This window comes from Dipodomys ordii, unplaced genomic scaffold, assembly GCF_000151885.1.
Source record: "Dipodomys ordii isolate 6190 unplaced genomic scaffold, Dord_2.0 Scaffold156, whole genome shotgun sequence".
NCBI lineage: Eukaryota > Metazoa > Chordata > Mammalia > Rodentia > Heteromyidae > Dipodomys > Dipodomys ordii.
In genome coordinates, this window is record NW_012267372.1 from 494,546 (window position 1) to 507,910 (window position 13,365).

Genomic DNA, 13,365 nt, shown 5'->3' on the forward strand with positions numbered 1-13,365 from the left:
ATGTCTCCAAATGACCTGTTGACAGACCGGGGCAGCCCAAGCCAGCAGACAGTGTGTGGGGCTGGGCAGGAACCTGGCCGGAACCGTGGCACCTCTTATGCCTTATCCCACGGTGTGGTGGGGGCCGGGTGGCAGAGCTCCTGTGCTGCAGTGCTGGGCCCACCCACTCCTGTCCCTAAGCTCCAGAAGCAGCTTCCTACGCCTCCCAGGGACAGATGCTTTGCAAGGAATAGCGGGATACCCACCTCTCCCAGCTACCTCAGGGACAGCAGCTGACTGGGGCCAGGATGGGGGGGAGGGCTGGGCTGCTAATACCTAGCACCCCCTCCTGTCTATCTGCTCCCGACCCAGCTTCTCCCCAGGAGGCAGCAGTCAGGTTGGGCCTGCACTGGCTCTCTTTGAGTCTAGGGCTGCAGAATCCTCTTGGGCTTTTCTGGGGGCGGGGTTGGGACCTTGGAGGTGGTCCAGCCCATCCTCTCTCTGCTCCTTTGAGTCCTGGTGCCAGTGTGGGACAGGGCATCGTCATTGTACCTAAGCCCTGAGTTTCACTGTCTTTCCTTTCCCTCTGTCCTCATGTTCCCCAGGCTCAGGTGGCCTTCCTCCAGGGAGAGAGGAAAGGGCAGGAGAATCTAAAGACAGACCTGGTGCGGCGGATCAAGATGCTGGAGTATGCACTGAAGCAGGAAAGGTTAGCCAGCCAGCCTGTTTCCTGAGCTGGGCCATGCCCCTTCCCATCATCCCTCAGTGGGGGGGTAGAGCCACGTGTAACAGGTGGGACTCAGGTAATAATCAATTCAGGGTTGGCCTACCAGGTGCCAAAAGTGTGGCCGGTGGCCCTCTTCCTTCCCCTTCGGTGGCCTTATGTTGTCACGCCCCTGTTCGTTGGGGGGGGGGGGAAGGAATGGGACTGAGGTTTACCTCTTTAGGGAGTCCTGGAGCCGGGAAGGAGGCCTCTTGGCCTAACCCCATGGTATTGCCCCTGCCAAGGAGGCCAGCTTCTGAGATGAGGTGTGAGTGCTAGAGGCCCCAGGATTTGCTGATCTTGCCTACTACTCTCTCTTGCTCAGCAATCATTTGTGTGTGTGTGTGTGTGCGTGTGTGTTTTAGGGCCAAATATCATAAACTGAAGTTTGGGACAGACCTGAACCAGGGGGAGAAGAAACCAGACCTGTCAGAGCAAGGTAGCTTGTGCGCCCTCCTGCCCAGCCCCAGCTGAGCAGGAGGATTGTGGGGATGGGTCTGCTTGGTGGGTGGGGGATGGGTGTTCTCAGTGCCTGCCTTGCCTACCTACCATCTCTCCTGCTATAGATGCTGATTGTGCCCCCCCCCTGCCGCCGCATGGGGAGAGGGAGTGGGGCTATTTATAGGGTGCTGTGGAAACAGAGGAATGACTGCACAAAAGAGACACAGTGTTGCCTCTCTGCATTACTGTTCCATCATTTGTGCAGAAAATGTATTTATGGGGTGCTGGCTTTGTGTCACAGAATGGGCCCTGCAGAGAGCAGACAGCCACAGGCTCTGTCCTTGGGGCCCTTAAGTCTGTGCCCCTTGGAAGAGAACTCAGTTTCCCGCAGGAGAGTGGGGAAGGTGTGTGGGTGAGGGAGAGGGGCCGACAGTGGGGCTGGAGCCCAGAGTGGGCAGTGCAGTGCAGCCGTGCCCGCCAGGCAGGTCACCTAGATGCTCAAATACACTCGACGAAGAAATTCGTGACAAATGACCTAAGAGTATCCTCTTTTCAAGGGGGTGCATGGGTATCACCTCCATTTCTCAGAAGACAAAACTGAGGCTGTGATACATCACCTAACCTGCCCCAGGTCCCCAGTCTGCCCACTCTCCTACCCCAGGACCCTAGCAGCTGCCCACATTGGAGGGCAGAACTCTACTCCTGTCAGGGTTGGGCAGCCTGGTGAGCAGCCAGGCAGGAGAGGGACCATGGGGTTAGGAGGGGGACGGAGGTGTGACAGTGAGTAATGTGCCCTCACTGACAGCTCCTTGTCTTTCCTCTGGCAGTCTCCAATGGCCCAGTGGAGTCGGTCACCCTGGAGAACAGCCCGCTGGTGTGGAAGGAGGGCCGGCAGCTTCTGCGGCAGTGAGTGTGGGCGGAAGGGCAGGGTGGGAGCGGGGCATACCGCACATTTGGCCGGGGAGATAAGCCTAAAGTCCATAGCCCTTCCTGTCCTCACCAGGGCTGTCAGAGTCCCACCAGCCACAGCTGGGAGGGCCCTGCTGGCCTGCGCACACCTCCAGACAAAGTAGTCTTATGATTGGAGTTTTCTGCATTTGGGGAAACTTAGAAATTGTAGCTGGGAGTGAGTTAAACGACACTCTGCTTTTCTGCCCGTCTGCTGTGAGCTGTCACCTAAGAACCTGGGGCAGTTGGTCCTTAGCACCACAAGACAAAAGCTGTGCTGTGCTGTCCTGTGGGAGCCAAGGCTCTCAGCAGCTGATCCTGTCTCAGGATTTCCTTGAGGTGGCTTTTCAGTTTTCAGTCTGGTAGACAGGAAGCTGCCTAGCACTTGTGCAGGCACAGTACCTGCAGGCATGTGCCAGCTGGAAGTGGACAGGAGTAATGACCCCAGAGGATGTGTGAGCCGGTGCCTGTCCTGGCCCCTCCTTTGCTTGGGTGAGAGAGTTGGGTGCTGTTTGCCCCAGGCCATGCAAAGGTAAATACAGCCCACGGCCACCTTTGCCTCCTGGCTTCTGCCTGCCTTGTGTCAGGGTGCAGAGTCCAGGTATGAGTGCCTCACCACTGCTAAGGGACGAGGAACAGAACAGGCTGGGAGGGGGGGGTGCGGGGGGAGCAGCTGGCAGAGCAGCCAGGCCCTGCCGGCTTTCATCATTTCAAGCCACAGACATCCCTTTTTCTTTTCCCTTGGAGCCAGTCTCGGCTGGCTTGACTTGTAAGTTGCAGGGGTAGCAAGCACCCAGTGACAGCAGAGTGGCTGCCCACGCTCCTTCTGCAGCCCTAGTGCTCTGCAAAGTCCCTGTCGCCCCCTTGCTTCTTTGCATGCCTATTGGCATACCCCAAATGTATGTGGATGTTGTGACCCCGCACCCTCCCAGAGCCCCTGGGAGCACAGAGTGCACACCATGTGCTCCTGCGTAGCGTCAAGGGCCTGGGCAGTGGGGCTTCTCCTGGAGCTTGGCTGGCTGCGCTGGGCATGCTTTGCCCAAACTAGTGTCTTGTGTTCCCATGTGCTCAGCTGGCTGTGGCAGCACGTGAGCCCTGCAGCCTGTGAGGAGGCGGGCTGAGTGACCTGCCCTCTCTGCTGCAGGTACCTGGAAGAGGTGGGCTACACCGACACCATCCTTGATATGCGCTCCAAGCGTGTGCGTTCCCTGCTGGGCCGGTCGCTGGAGCTCAATGGGGCAGCCGAGCCCAGCGATGGGGGCCCTCGGGCAGCACCAGGTCCTGGGGCACTCAGTGGCGGCGAGTCTCTGCTGGTGAAGCAGATCGAGGAGCAGATCAAGAGGTGAGCCCTGAGGCCCCAAGGCACCTCTCCCCCTCCCCATGCATTGCTGGGGTGCTCAAGACTCACCCCACGCAGGCCTGCTGCAGCACAGAGCCATCTTCTTCATTTGCCACTCATCATCTCAGTGACAAGAGACAGCATCAGGGCGAAATGGGGGCCCCCAGCTCAGGAGGCAGAGGTGGGGGGGGGGCCGTCCCTTGAGCCCAGGTGTTCCAGACTCACCTGGCAATATAGTGATGAGGCTGCCTCCAAGTGGCTGGAGAGATGGGAGGCAGGTGGGGGGATGCCTGTCAGAGGGCAGAGGCTTCTGGCCGCACGGACGCTGGTGGGTCATGTCTACCGGGCAGAGGCTGCATTGGGCTGTGAGTGATTGGGATCAAGCTGTGGCCACGGAGCCTGGACATCTTCTGACCTGGGCTTTGTCCCCTGCCTGCCTCCCCCCCCCCCACCCGCCCTGTCACATGCAGGAATGCAGCGGGCCAAGACGGCAAAGAGCGCCTGGGTGGCTCGGTGCTGGAGCACATCCCCTTCCTGCAGAACTGCGAGGACGAGGACAGCGACGAGGATGACGAGCTGGACAGCGTGCAGCACAAAAAACAGCGCGTGAAGGTGAGCCCGTGCCCTCTGCCCATGTGCCTGCCCCGCGTGCCTCTCTGTCCCCTCCAGCAGGCTGGGAGAGGCACCACGCGGGGACTTAGTTTCTATGTGTGCTGCAAGCTCTGTAAAGGGTAGGGGTGGGGTGGGTGGGCCCAGGAGCTCAGCCCTGATAGGGCTGCTGTTGGGATCAGGACACTCCACTTGTGGTAGTGTCCATATCACCTCAGTGTGGCCTTGGCTTCTGCCTGTTGACACAGCCAGCATGTTTCCCCCTTAGTAGCCAGGGCATGGCCTTGGCTGAGCTCTGTGCTGGCTGAAAGGGCAGGAACCAGCTGAGGTGAACCAGCTGGTGGCTGGTGGCAGCCTTGTGGACAGTGGCAGAGGATGTGCTGTGGAGCAGGTGGAGGCCGCAGTTGGCTGGGTGCCTAGGGCACGGGTCCAGTTTGGTCTTGGTGCCTGCCACAGGTGATGGTTTGCTCGGCCTGCTTTCTCACCTGCAGGAGAGGACATGCAGAGGTCTTGTGGCTGGACACAGGGTTTGGGGGTTTAAATGAGCCTGTGCAAAGTACTTTGACAGAGCCTGAGTTCTTTCTCCCGCCTACCCCCTTTTTTTTTTCTGAGTGCCGGTCAGGGGAGGGATCTGGGGGGGCCTGAGTTTGAGGCCTATTCATTGTCCCTGAGATTTTCTTGCTCAAAACTAGCAGTACTCTACTACTTGAACTACAGCTTTACTTTCACCTTTTGGGGGTTTTACTGGAGATAAGAGTCTCTAGGTCTGGCTTCAAACTGTGATCCTCAGATATCAGCCTCCTCAGTAGATGGGATTATAGGCATGAGCCACTGACGCCCAGTTTATGAGTTCTTTTTGGGCTTGGTAGTACTGAGATTTTTCCCTTAGGGCTCCCTTTGCTAGGGAGCTCTACCACTTGAGCAGCGCTCCCTAGCTATGAGTCGGGTTGAGCCTGGTGGCTAGCTGGGTAAGGGGTGTCTGGCCACTCCACCCCCCCAATTGTGGAGCTCCGCACCCTTCTCAGAGATTTGCTGTGTGCTTTTCTTTCTGAGATGCCAGGCTGGGGCTATTCTGGCCAAGCTGGGAGGAAGGGGGCTGCAGGCACGGGTAGCAGAGGACACCCCTGCAGGGGTGCCCCTAGCCCTGGGGCACAGCTCGCAGGCCGTGGGCTGCTCTGAGAGGGTTGGTAGGGGGTTGGAACTCCTAATCTGCCTGCCTTCCCCTTTGCCCAGCTGCCATCCAAGGCCCTGGTGCCTGAGATGGAGGACGAGGATGAGGAGGACGACTCAGAGGATGCCATCAATGAGTTCGACTTCCTGGGCTCAGGAGAGGATGGGGAGGGGTCTCCGGACCCCAGGCGCTGCGCTGGCGAGGGGAATCCCCATGAACTAGGTGAGTTGGGGGACCTCCACCCACCTTCCTCATCCAGCAGGAACAGACCCTGCATGCTGCCCCTGGCGTGTGTCACCTGCAGCTGCGTCCTGCTCAGCCCGTCACCGGACGGATATGCTTCCCAGAGAAGGGGGGGGAGCGGGCAGCCACCCCCTTCCCTGGAAGTCCCCGTGGGGCCATGGTGGACAGCTCTTCAGGAAACAGAGCCTCCAGCCTCAAGAGCAGGGCTGGTGTCCTGGCCAGGCTATGGAGTGGACAGGATGAGGACTTTATAGGGGAAGTGGGTGGGGAGGGAGCTGCTCTGTGCTGTGTCTCTTGGCCAAGGGGCCTTGGGGTCACAGAGGTGAATGGCTGCAGACTGAGAACCAGGGCAGGGCCTTCCTTGTCCACTGCCCCTCAGAGAATCCCCTGTTCCCTTCACTCACCCCTGCCTGTCCTTCTGGGGCCCTCGCCATCACAGGAAGGCCCATGGTGGTGGAAGAGCAGTTACCCCACTCTTCAGGTGCTAGGCTGGGACTGGGGGTGACTTACGACTGCCTTATCCCTGAAGAAAGCCGTCGGGTCAAACTCCAGGGAATTCTGGCTGACCTTCGGGATGTGGACGGGCTGCCCCCCAAAGTGACGGGCCCACCTCCTGGCACCCCCCAGCCCCGGCCTCACGAAGGTAACCCCCTCCCCTAGTTGCCCTGGGGCCCACAGCAGAGGGGGGCTGCAGAGCTAAGCTCAGGGCTGCTGTGTCTGCAGGGGCGAGGCTCAGCCTCCAGTCTGTAGCCTCCCTGTCCCAAAAGTTCGTCTGTCTGTCTCTGTCTCCCTCTTTGTCTGGCCTGCCCTGTCTTGTCTGTCTCTCTGTCTCTTCCTTTCCAGCTGTGATTCTTGATCTTGTCCTCCCTGGCTCTCTTTCTGGCTCCTTATCTCTCTCTCTGCCTCTCTCTGTCCTCCTCTCTCTCCCTGGCCCTCTCTCCCCCACCTCCCCTCCCCCTACCAGGTTCCTTTGGCTTCTCCTCAGACGTTTTCATCATGGACACTATCGGGGGCGGGGAGGTGAGCCTGGGGGACTTGGCAGATCTCACCGTCACCAACGACAACGATCTCAGCTGTGATGTAAGTTCTTGGGGGCCCCTATGGGCCCCCTGCCCAGCGCCCTTGCCCAGTTCTGGGCAGGCGGCTGACCTGGTGTGCTTCCTTCTGCCCCACTTACCCATTGTACAGAGGCAGGTGGTACAGGTCTGGAAGATTTGGGGGACTGGGCACCTCGTCAGGGGCCCTCCCACCTTGGCGATTTGGGGTATGGGAAGATGGCTTCAAGCCAGATCACCCCCCCCCACCACCACCATACACACATACTTCAGTGTAGTCTGTAGTGAAGGACCCCTGGGTGTCAGAGCTTAGTGCCTGTGCTCTGTGGGCAGGTGAGGATGGTGTATATGTACCTGGATCAGAAGAGGGTGTGCCAGCATGTGCCATGGGCTGCTTTGCCTACCCCCTATTGCCTCCTGGGAAACCACAGGGACCTGGGAGGAGGGCTGAACCAGATAACGGGGTTCGTCCAGAGTAACCCCTCACTTGGGTCATGGCACTTTAGTGTCTGACGGCGTGTTCATCATTGCTCCTGAGCCCAGCCCCTTCCGCTTGTGGAAATGAGGGAGTCCCTGCAGGTTCTGACCCAGCCTCCTCCCATTGTGCCACTACCTCCAAACCCTCCTCTCTGTAGCTACTCTTCACCTCCCTTCATCCAGGCCTTTCTGGGGTCACCAAGACAAGCTGTATCATTCCCCTGCTCTAAATCCTGCAGTTCCTCATTCCTCCCCAGTCTTTTCTTAGGGGAATATACTCCTGGCTCCTGTTTTGCCCTCGTCTCCTGCCACTCTCCCCTTGCATGTGCAGCCCAGCTACACTGGCCTCTTAGGCTCTGGACCCAACGTTGGTGCCGCCTGCCGCAGGGCCTTTGCATGTGCAGCTTCCTTCTGTATCCCCTCCCCTTAGTGGGTTCTGCTTAAACTCTACGCATTTGCCACAGCCTTGAGAAAGCCAGGCAGGCCAGGCCGTCTGGTGGTCACTGGGGGTGCATTGTTGAGTGTAGCTCTGCTCTTAGCCTAGTTCCCATGGGCCTGTGGCTAGAGCTATTCATGTCCCGCCCGACTCCTCTCTGAGCTGTGGGGCCCGGAGGATTCGGGCCCATGTTTGTCAAGAGGCCAGTGCACTGGCACACGGGCTGAGGGGCTGTGGGCACAGGGCTGGGTCAGTATCGGGGGAGGGAGGGAGAGTGGGGTCCTCAGGGCTGGTGTCGGGTTCTGCATGGCTGCCAGGATGGCCAAGCACCACTGAGGCAGCCTCCCTGCCTCCCCACCCCAGCTGTCCGACAGCAAAGATGCTTTCAAGAAGACGTGGAACCCTAAGTTCACCCTGCGCTCACACTACGACGGCATCCGCTCCCTGGCCTTCCACCACAGCCAGTCGGCGCTGCTCACCGCCTCTGAGGATGGCACCCTGAAGCTGTGGAACCTGCAGAAGGCGGCCACAGCCAAGAAGAACACCGCACTGGACGTGGAGCCCATCCATGCCTTCCGCGCCCACAGGTCAGGAGGGAGGGAGAAGCTACTGGAAGCCTGTCTCTAGGCTGTGGGGGCTGGCAGCTCACCTCGGGGTCCTCGGCCAGGGAAGGTGAGCATCTGGTCCACTTCCTCCTCCAGGGGCCCCGTGCTGGCCGTGGCCATGGGCAGCAACAGCGAGCGCTGCTACAGCGGCGGCGCCGACGCCCGCATCCACAGCTGGAAGATCCCGGACCTCAACATGGACCCCTACGATGGCTACGGTGAGGACCCAGTGTGAGGGAGCCCTGCCTCCCCTCCTCTCGCTGGCTCACGGGCATGGGGGGGCAGCAGCATGTGCGGAGCCTGTGGCCGGGCCAGGGTCTCTCTGTGGCCGAGTGGAGGGTGGTGAGGATGGGCAGAGCAGGCACCATGGCATGGCGCTTGGTTCGCTTTCTGCCCTGCTCTGGCTCTCGATGCTTCCTCGCTCTTGGCCCTGCGCTAGGTCCCATCATGGGTCACGGCCGAGGGCAGAGGGCCCTGCCTTCTGGGAATGTGCGCCATCACTAGCCAATGGGCAGCCCACCCAGTGAGCCCCACACATTGGTGTCAGCAGGATGTGCCAGGGCCCCCCTACGCATGCTCCAATGGCCAGGGAGGCAGTGGCAAACAGAAAAGAGCACAGGGCCTAGTTGCTTTCTGGGGCCATCAGGGTGCAGGAGTGCCAAGCAGCACCCTCTGCTGCCCGGAGCTGAGTTCGGGGCCCTGGGCAAGCAACTGTTGGGTAGCTTCAGCACGGGTCTGCATGAAGCCTGTTTCCTCCCCAGACCCCAGTGTGCTGAGTCACGTCCTGGAGGGCCACGGGGACGCCGTGTGGGGCCTGGCCTTCAGTCCCGCCTCCCAGCGCCTGGCCTCCTGCTCTGCCGACGGCACCATTCGCATCTGGGACCCCAGCAGCAGCAGCCCGGCCTGCCTCTGCACCTTCCCCACAGCCAGCGGTGAGGGGGTGGGCGGCGCCCCGGGATGCCCGGGCCACGCCGAGCCAGCCTTTCTGACCCCTGCCTTTTCTTCCCTCTGCCCTCAGAGCACGGGGTCCCCACCTCAGTGGCCTTCACCAGCACCGAGCCCACCCACATCGTGGCGTCCTTCCGCTCCGGTGACACCGTCCTGTATGACCTGGAGGCCGGCAGCGCCCTCCTCACACTGGAGTCCCGGGGAGGCAGTGGTAAGGGGCTGGGTGGAGGGGCTCTGGGGAGGGGAGGAGGGGAGGGAGGGGCAAGGCTGCTTGCAGGTGACACAGGTGTCGTCTCCCCCCATTTGCAGAAGCAGCACGGTGGCCCCGTGGCCTGTCTCTGCTTCCACACTTTGTCCCTCACATCCCTCCCACTCCCCTCCATCAGGTCCCATGCAGATCAACCAGGTGGTGAGTCACCCCAACCAGCCACTCACCATCACTGCCCACGACGACAGGGGCATCCGCTTCCTGGACAACAGGACAGGTGAGGGCACGGAGCCAACTCAGACCCAGTCCTGGTGCCCCCTGGAAGCTCTCAGGTGCCACCCCAGCTCCCTCACCCTCCTGCTGATGCCCAGAGCGGGAAGGGAACCGGCTACCACCCTCCTCTCTCTCCAGGTAAATCCGTGCACTCCATGGTCGCCCACCTGGACGCCGTCACCTGCCTGGCTGTGGACCCCAATGGCGTGTTCCTGATGTCAGGCAGTAAGTGGGGACCACCATCGCTCCTGTGAGGATAGAGGTCACTGTCCTCTGGAGACCTGTCACCTGTGTCATCTATACTACCTGTACTGCCCCGGGACAGTGCAGAGGATGGCATGGTTCTTTGCCTTGCACAGCATGTGGGGAGGGGGGAAAGCTCCACCTGGGGGTGGAGCTCCCACCCTGCTGCCTTGGGCTGTACGTGCAGGGGTGTGAGGGTCTTCCACGGAGAGCCAGGGCTGCCGGGCAGGCCTGAGGCTTAGACTCACATGTGGCTGTGAGTGTGCACGTGTGTATTTGTGCACGTGCACAGGGATGAGCGTGGTGCAGCACATCTCTGGTTTTGCCTCTCTGCCATGCACTGGTGCTGAGCAGCCCTGCCCCAAACCCAGCAGCTGAAGTGTGTGCACAGTAGCACATGCACAGCATGGGGCCCATGGGTAATATACTTGCAGGAGGCATTCCGTTCTGGGAGCTGGGATACATGTTTAGCAGAAGGCATACTGTTCAGGGGGCAAGGGACTTCCTTGTGTGAAGATGTTCAGATGAGAGCTTCCCTGTTCCCAGCTAGTGCCTCCTGCCCAGCCACAGCCCCAGGCCCTGGACCCTCACACATCTGGCTCCTGGCAGTCACCCAGCTGTTGTGCTGTCTGTTGTCAGACACTTGGAGGCTGTCCCGCTATGCTTCACCTCCCACCCCTCCCTGAACTGCCACGGACCTCCCCTGGAGTGCTGGCTGCTGTGTTCTTAATGCAGGCTTTTGCATTGTGTTGTCTCTGGGGGGACCTGGAGGACCCCCCAGCCCAGCATGGGATTCCTGGGCTTTCCCTCAAGCCCCACCCCGTCTGCTGTGTTTTCATTCCACCTCAAGGCAGTGGCCACAGGACAGTGAACCTCCCAGGGCCTGGCACACAGTAGATGCTCAGTAAACATTTGGTGACTAGCTGGATGGTGGTCAGGATGGGCAGAGCAATGCAGGGAAGAGGGCAGAACCCTGCCCCTCTTCCCCCCCATGGAGGGGAGGCCTTTGGCTCCATGCTGGTCCCCACAGCTCCTACTCTTTTAGGCCACGACTGCTCTCTGCGCCTGTGGAGCCTGGACAACAAGACGTGTGTGCAGGAGATTACAGCTCATCGGAAGAAGCACGAGGAGGCCATCCACGCGGTGGCCTGCCACCCCAGCAAGGCCCTCATTGCCAGCGCTGGCGCCGACGCCCTAGCCAAGGTCTTCGTATGATGCCTGCCCGGCCTCACTCTGGCCACACGGTGGCTGCAGATCGGGGCCCGGCAGGTGGGGCGGAGGTGAGGGCATCAGACTTTTTCCTGCTGTGGGTGGGAAGGGCAGAATGCTCGTCCTTGCGCTGGACTGCCCTCACAGCCCCTCCTTCAGGCTGTGCCAAGTCCCCTAGTCCTAGGAAAATGGCTGACACGCCTCTGGGAACGTGGGGCGGCGCTGGACCTCGAGAGGAGCCCTAACCTATTGTCCTGGTCCAGTCTCCAGTCTCCCGACCTGAGTCTCTGCAGGCGGCTCCCAGCCTCCTCCCACCTGCCCCAGAGCCTGGTGGTGCTAAAGGCCCCTTCTCCAGAAATGCCCTGCCCCTTCCCCGCCCCTCCAGCGGGGCCCCAAGGCCTGCTCCTGCCATTGGCTGCCCTCCCAACTGCAGCGGCAGCCAGGACCAGGGGTCCTTGGGGGTCCTTTTTTTTCCAAGATGCCACAAGGTGCCAGATTCTGCCCTTGAGCCCTGCCCCGCCTCTGCCTCCAGCCTCCCAGTAGGGAAGTCTCCAGACACCCCCCTGCTGTCCAACACTAACCCGGCCTCTAGGACCAGGAATTGCTTGGGGAGGCTGCTCCAGACGAGCCCACTCCTGCAAGGGCAGCCCTCCCAGCCCCCCACAAGAGGCCAGGCGGAGAGGGTAGGGCAGGCCCTGGGCCCCCAACTCCCTGTATATCTGTATAAATGGATGGGACTTTAAAGGCGCCACCCACATTATCACTGTGTGATAGTCTGTCTGTCTCCTGGCTCCACACTTTGCCTCTATTTATTTCACTCTGTCTGGGTTCCCTCACTGCACCCTTGGTCCCTCCCCCACCCCCCTACCTTCAGGCCCCTGTTTATAAGCCTCAACCCTCACCTCTGCCCTGAACTTGTATGTGAAAACTTGTCTCAATAAACCCTTTGGAGTAAGATGGGTGCCATGCCACTGAACTTGAAGGGAGGAGCTTGGCTGGGGGGCGTTTGGGGAGAGGAGGTCTGATGGGTTTGGAGTTTCTTGTGGTAGGATGAAGAGGCAGAGGGGCCAGAGAGCCTGGGTGGGGTGGCTGTGGAGGGGCGGAAGCAGGGGCAGGGGACCGAATCTCCGTGTGCCCTCCCCAGGGGCAGGCTGCAATGAGAGTTCAGCTACAGACCATGCCTGACTGGGCGCTTGAGCCCGCCAGCTAGCACCTTTCATTCCCCACCCATGCCTTGGTAGACCTGCCATCCATGCTGGGAAAGCTCCTAGAGGACACAGGTAGCCCAGCCCCCACAGCACATGGGGTCCCTTCCTTCCCCTCCCAGGGGTCATCTGTGCAGCTGCTGGGAGCCAGGCCTGAGCTCAGGCCTTTTATCTATAATCATTTCATGGTCCCCAGGACCTCGCAAAATGCCCCCCCCCCTTGCTACAGGGATGAGGCAGGGAGGACTTACTCAAGGCTTTGGCAGGTCAGGGATTTGGGTTCCAGTCCTGTCCCTCTGCTGCGAGGCCTCCCTTCTTCCTAGCCAGGCGTCCCCACGTGATTCCTAGCTTGTGAAGCTCATCCCCCTCAGGGTAGAGGGTAAAGAGCTCTGTTCCTGGTGCCCAGGCCCACGGCACCTGAGGGTGCAGGTGGGCTATGTGGGCTACGTCCTAGGGACAGTTTGGCATCAAACTGCGAGTCACCAGCCCATCTGGAAAGCCTGGGCCACCGCGGCTGCTCATAGCACGTGGCCTTGCTCCACCCACTTCCCTCAGGCTCCCAGCTTCCCCAGGTGGTGGTTTGGGGTTTCACTCCAGCCTCAGACTTCCTTCCTCAGCCCCAGGCCCCCGGATGTGGTGATGGAGTCCACACCACCCTCCTCAGCTGCCCCACCACTCCTGAGCCAGTAAGGGGGCTCTTTGCAGCCCCCATGCCCACCAGTCCTCTGGCCCCAGCTCATGGCCAGGCTAGAGGCATCATCTGTCAGGTGATAAGACAAGTCATGGCAGTGTAGCTTCTGCTTCCTGCCGTGCGGGAAAAGAAATCAAGTCAGAACTGCTCCTGAAAGGGAATGGAGGTGCGCCCACCAGAGCCCGCACACAAGGAGGCCCTCAGGAGTAGATGTTTCCCGGTAGGTTGGCTCATCAGAAGGAACAAGCGACCCTAGAAATCATGCAGCCCTGAGGTGCCTCCCCTTTCTCCAAACGCACAGCCTCCAGCCCCCAAAGAACTGCTGTGTTTCCACCTGCCTTGCAGCACAGAGACCCTGCGTGTTAGGTCACAGCCCCGGGGAGTAGCCAGAGGGGGCTCTTGGAGGGGCCTAAAGTAGGGAAGGGCACGGCCCCAAGAGATTGCCTTCTGGATCTCATCCCTCCCTGGCCTGCCCCTCAGCCCTGTGGGCCTCCACAGGCGTTGGGGGGCACAGATGGAAGC

The 13,365-nt window shown here is 60.5% G+C and overlaps 2 protein-coding genes across 2 annotated transcripts in view; both read left to right on the plus strand.

Moving 5' to 3' along the window:
* On the plus strand, positions 1–11,873 carry Strn4 (striatin, calmodulin binding protein 4). Its single transcript, XM_013032578.1, has 16 exons — positions 1–117; positions 585–688; positions 1,108–1,181; positions 2,011–2,089; positions 3,276–3,473; positions 3,941–4,082; positions 5,313–5,472; positions 6,023–6,136; positions 6,458–6,573; positions 7,825–8,048; positions 8,163–8,284; positions 8,828–8,998; positions 9,085–9,225; positions 9,401–9,499; positions 9,634–9,720; positions 10,784–11,873. The coding sequence occupies exons 1-16, from the start codon at positions 1–3 to the stop codon at positions 10,951–10,953; spliced, it is 2,118 nt and encodes a 705-aa protein (XP_012888032.1). The 3' UTR covers positions 10,954–11,873.
* Positions 6,384–13,365, plus strand: part of Prkd2 (protein kinase D2) — a 25,565-nt gene continuing 18,583 nt past the window's right edge. Inside the window, exon 1 of the mRNA XM_013032681.1 lies at positions 6,384–6,404. The gene's annotated coding sequence lies outside the window, so the exon portion shown is untranslated. The remainder of the gene's footprint in view (positions 6,405–13,365) is intronic.